A 14,669-nucleotide genomic window follows, 5' to 3' on the forward strand; every position below is an offset into this window, starting at 1 on the left:
AGGGAGAAGGGTATGCAGTTCCAGGCCAGCCGGATGTCTGGCTGCTAATCGGGCGGTGCAGGCTTTTTCTTTTTCTCCTTCCTCCCTCCCTCCCTCCCTCCCTCCTTCCTTTTCTCTAAACAAGTTTCAGTGGGACTTGTGAACACACTCAGACTTGAGCCATACACAACCTAGGGCAAGCCTGGAGCTGCTGTTTGCTTCAGAAGTAAAGGCAGAGCCGGGGCAGAAAGTATTGAAAACCTCCTAGGAAGAACATGGGACAATCTTAGCACACAATCCTGTGCAGTGCAAATGGATCCGTGTAGCAAATATACGCTCACCTATGCAAAACATTGTAACATTATTTGAGAACCACTTTCAGTTTACAGAAAAAAAACCAAAGAGCAGATTCCTCAATCCTCATGGGTCTTTTTTTTTTCATTCATTTTTGTTAGTTATTATATTAATTCACATTTCAAATGTTATTCTCCTTCCCAGATTCTCTTCTACTATCCCCCATCTCCTCCCCCCTCCTCCTGCCTCTATGAGGTGCTCCCCCACCCACCCCCTCACCCACTCCTGCCCCAGTGCTCTAGCATTCCCCTACCCTGGATCTCCACAGGACCAAGGTGCTCCCCTCCCAGTGATATTTATAGTAAACAAAAATTGGTTTAATCAGTTGAGTCCCCAGCCTCCTTTGACATATGTAAATGGAATTCTGATGGAAAGATCTCCCTCATTTATTACATGTAAATGAGTACACTGTAGCTGCCTTTGGACACACCAGAAGAGAGCACGGATCCCATTACAGATGGTTGTGAGCCACCATGTGGTTGCTGGGAATTGAACTCAGGACCTCTGGAAGAGCAGCCAGTACTCCTAACCACTGAGCTATTTCTCCAGCCCCAAAAGATCTCCTTTTAATTCTTCTTTACAGATGTGATGCCTCTAGGTAAACAGTGACTTTCAGATGATACTATGCAAAGCAACTGGCAGGAAAGTGTGCATGACAGCAGGCCTGACTTCCCAAAGCTGACCAAGAGGTAAGGAAAGGACACCTTTAACAGGGTGCCTGTGTGATTCTGAAGCAATTTCATGAAAAAAATTGGCTAAAAATTCTGAGTGAGGGAGGCAGTATTTAACAGTCCTTTTCAAATTATTGTAATATGTTAGAATGAAAAAGTTTTAGCGTCTGGGTTAATTTATTGTCAATGAACAGAATAATTGTGAGAATTAGAAGTGAAATCTTTAGGACTATCAAGATAGTTCTATGGCCAGCAACATGGTTCAGCCGGTAGGGGATTTGTCCTTCACTCCCTGGGACCCACACAGAAGGAAAAAAACAATTCCCACAATTGTCCTCTGACCTCCACATGGGCACCACTGTGGCATATGTGCCTACCCAACATAACGTAAAAAAACAAAACAAAACAATAAAAACAAAATAAAATAGGTAAGTAAACTCTTAATGAAATCCCACAGTTCACGCATGTTTTTAAAGATGGGAAAGAAAACTAATATAGCATTGTGGAGAGCAGAGAATTCTCTGAATGTGTACTGTGGATATGGCCATGTCAAGGATTCATGGGAAAACGGCACCTCCCCACTTTTGGGTAAGGCGTAGAGATAGATGGCAAGGCCTTCCTTTAGTCTGTATGCAGATGTTGCTAGTGTGTACAGAAAAAGTCCCCCCACCATTGCTTTCTCCCTCATACTTATGTCCTGAAGACTGTTTTTTACAGGGATAGCTCCTTACTGTTAGTTAAATCTGCCTCTTTGATTGAGCTGTGTACCATAAAGCCTGCCTCTTTGTACCCAAGTCTAATAAACATTCTGAGTTCCCACAGTGCTGCATTCTCCATCAGAGCCCCGACCACCCAACCCCACCTTGTCTGTGCATCTGCATTTGTCTTTTTTCCATTCCATCACCACCCGGTTAGGTCAAGTCTCTGGAAGCCATGCAAGGATGTGTGGAAGCATGCACATCAAAGGATTCCAATAGAAGATATAAATGTTATTAACTCACTTCATGCACTATAAATAAACATTTTTATTGTATGTATTTTGATATGTCTGAAACTTTCTATTGAAATGACTTGGTCACCAATCTCTTGACACAGTGTCACAAATAGCATTTCTGTGAGTGAATGAGATCCTAAATTACTTAGGGTCTAATTTAAAGTAATCTAACAAGTGTCTTAGACGGGTTAGAAGTTGATGTTCATGACCATTACTAGTCAGTATCAGCATTACATAGAACTAATGAGAAAAAGTACTTTATTTCTTGATCCTTTTAAAGCTTACCAGTTTTGGCTTAATTTCCAGCACTACTCTGTGTGTCTCCCTCACTCCCATATTCCATTATTTGATTTCATATCATCTCTTTCTTATTGCTCTTATCTCCAAGGGAAGAACAGATTTTTAGCTATGTAAGCCACAGGCTTCATTCACGAGTTGATAACCCAACTACACAAGACTTTATGTCCTGGTGACTAAGAGCTTTGAACAATTTGTTGACAAAACAGGGTTCACTCGAGTTTCTGTAAAGCCACAATTCAGAAGGGGCGTGAGTCACTCTACAGCCAGCACTACACTCATACCATGAACTATTATTCTACATCCTTGCTTGGGTCTCTCTAGGACCAGGCTCAAGGAAAAAAGCAAGCAGTCTGTTCAGAGAAAGAATCATAATTGGCTGTGTGAAAAGAACAGTGTTGTTATGAACGCAGCGTCCGAGGCCCCCAGGAATAGGAAGGCGGCTGCTTCTCTGCCATCAGCAGCGCATCCCTGGAATCGTCTGGGAACTTGCTTAACTTAAGCCCTAAACAATGTTAGAACATTGTTTACTTTTATTATCTAAACAGTTGTAACCCAAACTCGGTAGGCTGCTGCGTTGCTCAATTTCTGATGTCTCCTGGTGACAATGCAAAGCACTGGTGGCTTTGTTCAGGGGCACTGCAAACACCCGGAAGCCTTTCTGATTTCCCAATTGCTTCGATGATTAAGATCAGCTTACTAGAGACTCGGTGTGCTTGGTGCTGGCCTGGAGAAATCACTCAGGTAAGCTGAGGCTCCTCCTGTTTCTCCATCTGCTGGGCTGTTACCACAAAGACATATTGACAAGGGCTCAAGGAAAACACGGAATATTTTATCAGTAAGATTATGCTGCCCTGGAGACAGATGTTAGAAAGCTGTAATATTTAAAAATAAAGAGATAATCATATGCTTGTGGGGAAAGAATAAAACCATTTCAGAGATAAGGGAGAAAATTGTAAAGAAAAAAAAAAGGAAATTGGAAAGACCGAGGACTAGGTTGCCACACAAAATGGCAAATCCTTCTACGGAGAAAAAAGAAAGTTATATGTGTGCCTCAGGCAAGCCTTTACCCTTAGCCAGGCGTTCTCCACACACTGGGGCCGATTTGTAAGAAGTACTTAGCAGGGCTGATGATGGATTACAGAACACACTCATCTCTGGTCATCAGCTGCTTAATGTCAGGGCTTAGATTGAAATCCATATACTCCAGTTTTCATAAAAATGTAAACATGAACATGTTGGACATTTTGGTAATTAATGTTCGGAGAATATAAAAACATTACCTTGTTCTAAGTCCATATATCTGTGACTTTTCTGGGGAAGTCAAAGCCCTTTGCCTACACTTACTTTTACTGAGACACTCACCAGGGATTACAATCAAAAGTTACATAAATATTTACAATTGACATGTGGTTGGCTGTCATATATTAAGTCAATACTGAACATCTTTAAAGAGCAGAGTCTCCTTTTTGCCATTTGACACTTTAACATCGCTTTGCAAATACATTTTGAGTTCAAACAGGAGCAAAGAAGAAACTGGCTTTGATTTTCCGCAGGGTTGGGTTGAGATCCCGAGTAATCATTTCCTGCACTGCTTCCAAAATTTCTTATCTGTAAAACAGAGATAATAATGTCCACCACCTCACAGGGCTACATGTTAGTGAATGCCATGGCACTGCATGCGAACACTGAGATCCTCAGTAAATGGCAAGTGACGTCATGACAGAAGAAAACAAACACAAAAAGCAAAAAGCAACTGACATGTACAAGCAGATGAGCGTTAATATAATTGCTGCTCGCTCTTTTCTTAAAGTTTATACATTCTGCTTGTATGGTGTAGTAGAGCCCTTCTTTATCACGTTTTCCCACTGAAAAGGGGAAAAATGCCCCTTGAATCATAGAGGATAGGACACATGGAGTTGCACAGAAAGCAAGAGGAAACAGGTAAATTGCACTAGAAGAGGAAAGGGGCCTAAGGTCTAACTTGATGGCCCCAACTATCCCCTTAGTGATGGAAACCCAGACAAATAATGGCAAAACCCACAAGCTGAAACCTCCAGAGTTGTCCCTGCTTCCTGTTTGTGGTTTCTAAGAGACAACTGTGCAATGTATCTACAAGCCAACACAGGACCACGGCAAACAGTCCAATGGCAGCACAGTGAGAGAACGCCAGGGATGTTTTGTCACAGCAGGCCTCAAGCTTCCTTGGCTCTTGCGCTGAGGTGTTCCTTCATGATCACAGTAGCTTTAACGTTTCTGGAGAGCTTTACAGTTTCTGGAGAGTCACTGGGAGATAACCCCAGAGCAGCAGAGAAGATACTTCAGAGTGTACCGGTTAAGTCAGGTTTCACACAATAGGTGTGGCTGAGACATGAAGGCCAGCGATGCTGTTGAGAAAAGAGAGTGTGTTAGCAGTGAAGGCACAGGCTCTGACAGCCCTGAAAGTGCTATGGAAGAATGTCAGGGTTCTTCAGACACATGGTCCCTGAAGGGTAGTCCTGCTCCAGGAGGGGACTCTAACTCATGCACATACGGGCAGAACCACATTTTTTTAAAGCACATGAAGTCAGGAGGCTAAGTGGTGGTAGCCATAGAGGAGGAAGGAAAGATGTATTTGATCACAGTGCATTATATAAGTGTATGGAATTCCCAAACAAGTTAAAAAATGTAGGATTATAATGTATGCAAGCTCACTAGGGAAACCAGTAACCAGTTTGTTCTATATTCTACATGATCCCATGGAAATCGGTGGGAATCAGACCACACAGCACAAATTCTTACAGGAATGAAGCTCTCCCACACACCCCAAATAGGACCCCATAAGCATTTCTTAATATATGTAGGCCCAGTCTCCTCTAAGAAAGGGAGGCAGGGTGGGGGCACAGGCTGACCTGCCCTAGAGAATATATTCAAACCTAAAGAAATGAAAATACTTCTTTTGTCACCTTCCCATCCTATTTCACTCAAAAGGATTTTCGATGCTGGGTATGATGGCGCATGCCTGCAATCTTAGCACTCAGAGCGCTGAGCAGACAGATCACTATTTCCAGGCCCACCTGGATACTGTTTCACAAAACAAATCATTTAAAAGAAAAAGGAAGAAAGATGTAACAGTGCAGGAATGAAATGCCTTATCCTGGTTAGTGTGAGGCAGTGTTCTGTCCTGTAAGTCGTCTTTTACAGTAAGAATTGGTCAAGAATCCAGAGTATGGATTGTGAGTATTCAATATAATTTAAGGCCTGGTCATCTCATCAATGGCTATCTGCTGAGTGCCTACCAGCAATTACCATCATGCTTAATATTTTAAAAGATAAACAAGATATGAGCTCTAATCCTTGTTAGTTAAATGTCTGCGTGATGTATGAATAGACTGAGGTTTTTGTTTTTTGTGGTTTTTTTTGGCCTTGGAGTGTTTCTGCTTATTTTTAGCTGAAAATAGCAAAATATCACAACTATAAAAAATGAATTATCGTTTTTCCATCTACCTTGCATACAAATAAGTAAAATAGAGGCTATTCTTATGCACAGAGCAATTATAAGATATTTTTTGTTCAAAATGATCATTACAGAAAGCTGTTTCCAGAATAACACAGACTCAAGTAGGAGTCAGTATTATGAAAAGTCTATATGTTTCAAATGGGTATTTGGGGGCTGTAGAGATGGCTCAGAGGTTAAGAGTCTGGATTGTTCTTTCAGAGGCCCTAGCACCATGCCAGGTGGCTGACAGCCACTTGTAATTCATGCTCCAGAGGGATCCTATGCCTCTGGCCTCCTCAAGCACCCACAGTCAATCACACACAGACACACAAGCAATTAAAAAGAATACAAATACCTATGCAAAGGAAGACGTATACTTGGTCTACTAGAAGAGGAGCCAGATGTGAAGGGGTGGATTATAAACACGAGCACTGCCTTTCTCAGCTTTGAATGAACCCTGATAGCACAGCTATGCATAAGCATATAAACCCTAAATATTTTATGGCTGTTTTAGTTATCTCAACAAATACTGCTTGGCAATTTTAAGAAACTAAAGTGAAAAAGTCAAATAACAGTATTATATATGCTCTAAGTCAATTTGTTTCATTGAACAGTACCGACACTTTACCTGTTTTCTTTAAAAGATATATTGTATCCCTTAATTTATTAACTTATTAACTTCAATTTTTATATTGTCAGGCATTCTTCTATGTGTACAATTTATTTCTAGTTATGTGTATGTCTGTTTGCAGATGCCCTTGGAGACCAGAAGAGAGTGTCAGGTTCCCCAGAGCTGGAGTTGTAGGTAGTGCTGGGGACCAGACTAAGGTCCTTCCCGAAAGCACTGCATGCTCCTCAGTGCTGAGCTACTTTCCAGTGCTATAGCACGGGGCTTCTGAATGCTAGGTCATGGCAGCCTGCAGAAGGAATGGTGACTGTTAATAAGACCTTACAGAGAAGAGAATACTATGGCTTTACAATATGAAAAACCTGCAATATTCTGGAGATATTAATTTTTAAAATGTCACTATAGAATATTTTCAGAAAGATTTACACTTGCTTTTTAAAAAGAACACTCTCCCTTTGTAGTATTAATGTATTTTTTCTTACCTTATTCACCAGTAAATATATTTGATCTTCCATACTGGAGCAAGGAGAATACACAAAGTGAAATTTAGATGGAAATCAATCTCTGCTTTTATGTGTTCCCTCTGCCAGGGTGTCAGCCAGCCTGTGTGTATTACACACTGATCGAAAGGCAACAGTTAGAGATGATGAATAATCCAACAAATAGACTCTATCTGATCAGCTTTGGAAAACAGTATTTCATCTCTTCTCAATGTTCTGTATTGTCCTAGTGTGCAGCTGCATTTGAAATCTATAGTTCGTGGCATATCTGGGCTAAGGTTATACTAGGAATTTACCAAGCCTGTCAGTCCCTAACCTTCTCCCACGTTTCATTATATCATTCCAGTTATAATTAGTTGTCTGGTAAAATTAAGAACAGTCTATTTCAGTGAATGCTCATGTGAATATTTAACAACTTTCTGCTAGAATGACAGCTTTGCGACAGGAAGAATAAACTAGAAAAGCGAAAGTCACGGAAGTAACCTTAGTTCACGCAGTGATGCTAGCACAACCCAAAAACCGCCAACACTTTGATTTCTCCTTTTAGTTATTAAGTGTGGGGCGAATACGTCTGCCAGAAGACAAGCTGATTTTGATGCCACTCCTGCCTCAACTAGCATGTTTTGAACTGACCTGTCTTCATTGCTATGGCTCCCTAGAAACTCTGCTGCTTCCAAGCGTTGATTCAGCTAAGTGCTTTGACGTTGAGCTTGTCAGTGAAAGCTATTTTAGTTCTCAACTGCATCTCCCTTCCAAGACTGCAAACTGTTGCTGCTCAGCCGCACCACTCCCCGTTTGATGAATGTGAAGGAAGGGAGCTAGAGTCAGCTACTATCTGCTTCTATCAGTAGCAGAATCTACACTGTGAGTGGTGCTTAGCAGGACCAGACCTCTCATAGTTCATCTTCCCATCTGTGGAGCCTGAGTGGCTAAGTCACTGTTATCCACTCACGCCCTGTGTATGCAGTGCTCTCTACCACACCTGACCGTATGGAGTACTCTTCCCACTGACTTTACAGGGGTTGCATGATTAACCTGGGCAGTCTTGAGAACAGTTGTAACAGCACAGTGAGCACTACAGGAAAAAGCAGTAATCCTTGTTATTATTTTTTAGGGTGAGAACAGTATATTTTAGGGAAGGTCCCCATTCACCAACTGTCCTACTCACTTGAAAATGGAAATAAGGAAAAATGAAACAGGGCTCTTTAGGGCTTTACGCATATGCATGTGAACTCTCGCCCCCTTGGAGGGAGCACCAAAGGGCAGCAGTGCAGTGACACTCTTAGAGCCCAACCTCATCTCCCTCTTGCTCTGGTTTGCTCCACCAACGCCTTTTCCCACACAGGCAAGTAAGCTACGAGCTGGTGAGGGTTCAAAGGGACACAGTAAAGCTTCTGACAACGTGAGAGATATTAGAGTGGAGGGATCATTTCTTTCAGACTTGAAAGAGACAAAATGGCAGATCCCATTGCTACCTTTCCCAAATGTGTGCAAAAGCAGACTAAACATGCTATTTATGTGAAAACCCTAGGTGGACTCCCAGAATTCCCTGTGGCATGTCTTGAAGGGGAGTAATAGCGATCATCTGTTCCTGGCTGGGCATGAGGCAGCTTCTCACATCTACACCATAACAAAGGTTTCCCACTGTGGAAGAAATGATGCTGTTTGCCAGAATACCTCCCATTCCTTCCTGGGACAAAGCTCAACTACATTTCTTTCTCTCTCTTGCTATTAACTATTAAGTTGGTGCTGAGTTTTAAAGCCTGTAAGAAGTTCTGTATTTGCTTTCTTCCCAGTTACCTAAATGTGCATGAACAGATGGAAGACATTATTCTTGAAAATGGGTGTCAGGAAGCAAGGAACTGAAATTTTGCATTTGTTTCAATTGTGAATGTATGCACCAGAAGTACATGCTATACTTAGGGCTTTGTCACAATAAAACTGTAGTACATTCATATGATAGTATAGCTATTGCAGGCATCTCTAATGTAATTTATACTATTCTCAAACCTGCCCAGAAATAACTAATCCATACACATATTGCTAGACTTTTATTTCTTACCTACTAAAGCACATGTATTATTGTTACAGACATTTAAAATCCTTGACGATCCTATTTCAGTAAAATTTTCTCTTATAATCCATGATTGTGATGCCTTTTGGAACACCTCCCCTCCACCTCCCGAGAAGAGGTCCTTAGCTTAAGCTTTACCAGATTATCAAAGGTACTGCAAAAAACCTGTTCTAGGTGGATCTTGAGTACCGTTTACAGAGCAGAGCTCTTTTCCTCTCCACCTAGTCTCCACCTCACTCTACAGACCCACACTGCTCTGCAACAGTTTAGTTGCTTTATGCAGAGCACTATACTGTAACTACTAAAGTGACCCCAACAAGGTCCACGGTGGCCTCTGGTTGGGTATGACCCAAAGATGAAGAACAAGAAGAAGTATTAGATAGGGTCACAGGGCTGTCTCAGAAGGCAGAAGCAGGTGCATCCTATAGAATTCAAGGCCAGCTGGTCTAAAAGGAAGGAAAATCATCTCAGGAGATATCAACCTGGAAGGAAGGTGAGATTGAATATAGGAAAGGAAGATGCAATTATGCCGTGTATGCAAACAGTTCAATTGTAATTGTATTTGTATGAGAGTTATAACTGTCAGGCAAGAATCAATCTTTTCTGGTATTTTTCTCTTTATCTAATAGATGAGCAGATGTTTTCATTTCTCAGGTCATAAGGGCTTCTGAATTTACTACATCTCAGATGTAGCCTTTTAAAACAACTCTTATTAGCCCTGTTCTCAACTAACAATAATGAAGAGACATAGAGTACCCGAAGTGATCAGTATCTCCTACATCCTTCTAGAGAGATTTTTAAAAGATGTAATGTTTTAAAAAAATCTGTTTATTTAAATAAATTCTTCAGTGATAAAAGTTTTTTTTTTTTTTTTTTTTTTTTTTTTTTTTTTTTTTTTTAAGAAAACACAGTTCTGTGTATAGAACCCAGGCCTTGTGCACTTTAGGTAAGTGACTGTCTGTCTAGTAAGGTTATAAGACAGGTAGGAGTCTGATGACACATCTGTTTTGTTCAGTTTTACCTCTCCCTTTACAGTCTTCCCTTATCTTGGATCAGATGAATCCCACGGAAACTCTAAAACTGCTCTTGGCACATGGACCCTGGAATTACATGACATAATTTTTTTCTGGAAGAACTACTGTGGTATTTTATTAGTACGACTAAGCCTGTTACTAAGACAGTAGCGTTTAAAAAGGTACTTGTTGGTGTGTGTTTTTAATTATTTGTGTGTACTTGTGGGCACATGTGTAGCAAGGTCAGAAGACAATTTTTGGGAGTTGGTTCTTTTCTACCACATGGGTCCCAGGGACTGAGACTTAATCCACCAGGCTTGGCTGCAAGTGCCTGGAGCCCCTGAGCCAGCTCAGCTTTTCTTTTACCTTAAAGATATAGGAATAAAGAAACAAAAATAAGATCTCACTAGCCCAGGATGGTTGCAAACTCAACATCCTCCTAGCTCATAAGAACTGGGATTATAGACATATGCTACTATGTGTGCATTAGTGGCTTCTTAGAATGTTTTTAGCAAGTATAATACTTTGCTCTAAGTTTTTGTGTAAATTTTCACAAATCCCAGAGTGAAAAGACAGCATAAGGAACCCACGAGGAGACATTTCTCGCCTTCAACAGTTTTTACAAGGCTGACGTTCTTATTTTATTTTTAGACCTTTTCTGCAGTCCTTACGATCAAACCCAGGGCCATTCACAGGCTAGATAAACACGCCTCAGCGCCCCACTGCAACCCTTCCCCTTTTAGGCTGTTTATCTTATTTGAATTCCTCATCAGAACTGCTTTTTGTCCCTTTATTTTTGCTGGTGTATATTAATTCAAATTCTACCCATCATATTAGTTAATCTGACTTAAAAAAAAGTATTTTTGTAGGATAATTACTTCATTTTACATTTAACACACTTAATAGAATAGAGTCCACGTCCCAATTTTGACTGGGTGACTAGAGAATGTCGTCTTGGTTTGTTTGAATGAAGATTGCAACAGTACCCCCCCCCCCCATGGTTGTTTGGTTGCTATTATCTTTAGTTTACTAGAAAATTCTTGTGCTTGTTTTGGTGGTAGTGATAGCCAAATCCAGCATGCTAAGCAGGAGCAGGACCACTGAGCTACACCCCCAGCTGCCCATACTCTTTAAAATACTACTTCTTTTCTGGAGAGGCCAGGACATTCTTCTGTCAAATTTCCTATTGCCCTTCATTCCCATTCTGCATTTCGCTGGCTGCATAGTCTATCGTTCAACACATCCTATTTTCTATAAAAAGAAACACTTGTTGGATTTCAACAAGAAATCTTCCTTTTAGCAAGAATGCGGCAAGGGTAACACTGTGGACACCTTCACTGCATTCAGGAAGAAACCTAGCACAAGTACAAAAGGGTGGGACAAGATGGGACTGGGCAGGCCAAGCTATGACTCAAAGGGGTACAGAGGAGGCGGGGCCAAGGAAGAGAATACCTCAGGAAATGCTCTAGGAGATGGAATCCAAGTCCTCTGAGCTGTCCTGGACATCAGTGCTGTCACTGCTGCCACTGTCTTTGCTTGTGGGGTTCTTGGGCAGGCAGGCCTCCCCAGCATCAGGAAGTGTGCCGCCCTGGGTCTCCTCGGAGCCCAGAACCACATATCTGTTCTTCTTCAGCACCAGCTGCCTTCTCAGCTCATCAGTCATCTGAGAGAGATCCCGCTTCATGGCGTAAGCATCTTCACCATCAGCATAGTACTTGGGTTCCACCTCACTGACCTGGAAGTTGAGGGTGTTAGAATACAGGTGCAGGGCCGCCCTGTTGCTCTTCCTGACGTGCAGGGACACGTACTTGGCGCCGAAGTTCTCGATCATCGCCCGTGAGGCCTGGTCCATGAGCTTCTGGGCCAGGCCGAGGCGCCGGTGTGAGCGCTTGACGGCCAGCGAGGTGATGTGCCCGTGGGGAACATCATCGGGGTCCTCCTCCATCTTGGCCAGGACATAGCCCACGATCTTGCCGTCCTCATCCTCGGCGATGTAGGAGAGCTGGGGCCACGACAGGCCATGGTAGAAGTAGTACTTCATCTGGTAGTTCTCCGGCAGGCAGAGCAGGTTGCAGTGCTGCATGTTCATCAGGTCGTCGGGCCGGGCATTGCGGATGTTCATCCTGGCGTCGTTGCCTTGGCAATGGACCTCAGCGGGCCAGGCCGAGCAGAGACCGGTGGCGGGAAGGCCTACGGGCGGAAGGGGCGGGGCTAAGGGCGCTTCCGGAAGTCTGCTGTCCCAGCCCGTGAGGCTTCCTGTTCTCAGGCCTCAGTATGTTCACATTTGGGAAAGGGCGGAGCGAGAGGAGCTGAGTCCTTCTCGGTTTAAAAGGTATGGGACTCATTGCATACCTGCATGTGTGTGCAGTGGTACATGTGCAGGTCAGAGAACTTGTAGAAATCTTATCTTCCAACGTGTGGGTCCCAGGGATTGAACTCAACTTGATGAGCCTTCTATTTGGACTCAGTTTTTTTGGTGTTTTTTTTTTTTTTTTTTTTTTTTTTTTTTTTTTTTTTTATTAGATATTTTCGTTATTTACATTTCAAATGTTATCCCCTTTCCTGGTTTCCCCTCCCACTGCTCCCCAACCCACTCACTCCCGCTTCCTGGCCCTGGCATTCCATTATACTGGGGCATCGCGCCTTCACAGGACTAAGGACCTCTCCTCCCATTGCTACATATACAGCTAGAGCCATGAGTCCCACCATGTGTTTTCTTTGGTTGGTGATTTAGTCCCAGGGAGCTTGGGGGTGGGGTGGGGTACTGGTTAGTTCATATTGTTGTTCCTCCTATAAGGCTGCAAACCCCTTCAGCTCCTTGGGTACTTTCTTTAGCTCCTTCACGGGGAACCCTTTGCTCTGTCCAATGGAATGCTATGAGCATCCACTTTTGTATTTGTCAGGCACTGGCAGAGCCTCTCTGGAAATGGAGTTACAGACAGTTGTGAGCTGCCATATGGTTCTGGGAATTGAACCCAGGTCCTCTGGAAGAGGAGCCAGTGCTCTTAACCATTGACCTAAGAGAGACTCTTGGACTCAGTTTTAGCCTTTTAGTTTGTCCACGTCTGAACAGCCCTATGTAACTAAATAAACCAGATTGTCAATGCCATCATAGGTAGTCTGTTCTCTAATCCTCTGGAGTCCTACCGAGTAGGTCTCATATATAAAAATCACACTGTCCTCATTTTTTGTTTGTGTATTTTTTTTATTCACTACATGTGAGTTTCAGCCATCTTGTTCAGACTGAAGCTTTGCTATAATTTCGTTTGATATTCCATTTTCTAAGTTTTTATTTTTTGTTTGTTTTTTCCAATTCACTGGGAAACTCTACTGTTCATGGCTATTTGTGGTATTTCCAGTTTGGAATAGTATGGAAAGCATGACAGAATGTTGTTGAATATTTATGTACATATTCACCTGGACTGGAGAATGTAATGGTTTTCAAATGTTATAAATATTCCTAAGCAAATTTCCAAATTAAAAAAAAATCTTCTTCATTCTTCTTAGAAATATGTGCCAGGTTACAAAGAATGAGACTACCCCTCCACATGAAGGGTTTGGACAAGGCAAAACCCTTGAGCAAGAGGGTGTGCTCAGAAGAGTGAACACATACAAAAAGCACCTTTGGTTTTTATTCTAATTCTAGGGGAGGCTGTGTCTTTTTCCCATGGCTGGGGGCCTTACAGTCTTACTCAGATGGCTAGTCTGAAAAACAAACAAACAAACAAACAAACAAAAAAACAAAAAAACAAAAACAAACAAACTGGTGCACAGAAAATGAAAGGGGAAGGGACCACTGTTCCAGGACATCAAATTCCTGGACTAGAGCAGAGGACCTGTATATAAATAAAGGTTTTACTGGGTAGAGAAAATTAAAACATTAGCATAAAGGTCTTACAGGTGAGGGAACTAGAAAGAACTTAATTCCTTGTCCTAGATACATGTCTTATAGTATTTGATGAAAAGTCTCATATCTGATATTTCTTACATTGGCAACGCATGTGATTTCTCCATTCTTTTCCTATTATCCATTCTTGTGCAGCAATGGATGTATTGCACTGTGGCATATTTTGCATTTTTCTGGTGACTAGTGACAATGAACACCTGCTTATTATTTGTTCTGTTTCCTTTTTGAGAAGTGGCTGCTTAAGTTTTTGCTTATTTTTTTTTATTGGCCTGTGTTTCTTTTCTTTCTCTCTTTCTTTTTCTTTCCCTTTTTCCCATTTCTTCTCCATCAGTCCCTCCTTCCTTCTTTCCTTTCTTGCTTGCTTTCCTTCCTTTCTTTCCTTCTTGCGCTCTCTCTCTCTCTTCCTTCCCTTTCCTCCCTTTCTATCCCCCTCCCTCCTTCCTGTTTTCCTTCTGTCCATTTTTTTCTTTTTTGAGGCAGGGTCTCTCTTTACATAGCCTTAGCTGTCCTGAAGATCCAGTCAAATTTACTCTAGGAGCCATCAGGGTGTACTCACAATGTAGAGCAGGTTGGCCTTGAACTCACAGAGATCCACCTGCCTCTGCCTCCTGGATGCTGGGATTAAAGGCATGGGCCACCTGCGACATGAATGGCCTGTGTCTCTTCTTTTTTTTTTTTTCCATTTTTTATTAGGTATTTAGCTCATTTACATTTCCAATGCTATACCACAAGTCCCCCATACCCACCCACCCCCACTCCCCTATCCACCCACTC

The 14,669-nt window shown here is 42.2% G+C and overlaps 1 protein-coding gene and 1 long non-coding RNA gene across 2 annotated transcripts in view; one reads left to right on the top strand and one right to left on the bottom strand.

Moving 5' to 3' along the window:
• Positions 1-2,021: 2,021 nt before the first annotated feature.
• On the bottom strand, positions 2,022-12,143 carry Naa11 (N(alpha)-acetyltransferase 11, NatA catalytic subunit). The gene is made up of 2 exons (NM_001033191.2): positions 11,441-12,143; positions 2,022-4,682 (listed from the first exon to the last, which is right to left on the bottom strand). Exon 1 carries the CDS (start codon positions 12,108-12,110, stop codon positions 11,454-11,456), a length of 657 nt encoding a protein of 218 aa, NP_001028363.1. The 5' UTR covers positions 12,111-12,143; the 3' UTR covers positions 2,022-4,682; positions 11,441-11,453.
• Positions 12,144-12,229: 86 nt separating this feature from the next.
• The window catches only part of 4930467D21Rik (RIKEN cDNA 4930467D21 gene), a 195,710-nt gene continuing 193,270 nt past the window's right edge, over positions 12,230-14,669 (top strand). Inside the window, exon 1 of the long non-coding RNA NR_045981.1 lies at positions 12,230-12,320. This is a non-coding gene — a long non-coding RNA (RIKEN cDNA 4930467D21 gene). The remainder of the gene's footprint in view (positions 12,321-14,669) is intronic.

The sequence above is a fragment of the Mus musculus genome, chromosome 5, assembly GCF_000001635.26.
Source record: "Mus musculus strain C57BL/6J chromosome 5, GRCm38.p6 C57BL/6J".
In the NCBI taxonomy this organism is placed as follows: Eukaryota; Metazoa; Chordata; class Mammalia; order Rodentia; family Muridae; genus Mus; species Mus musculus.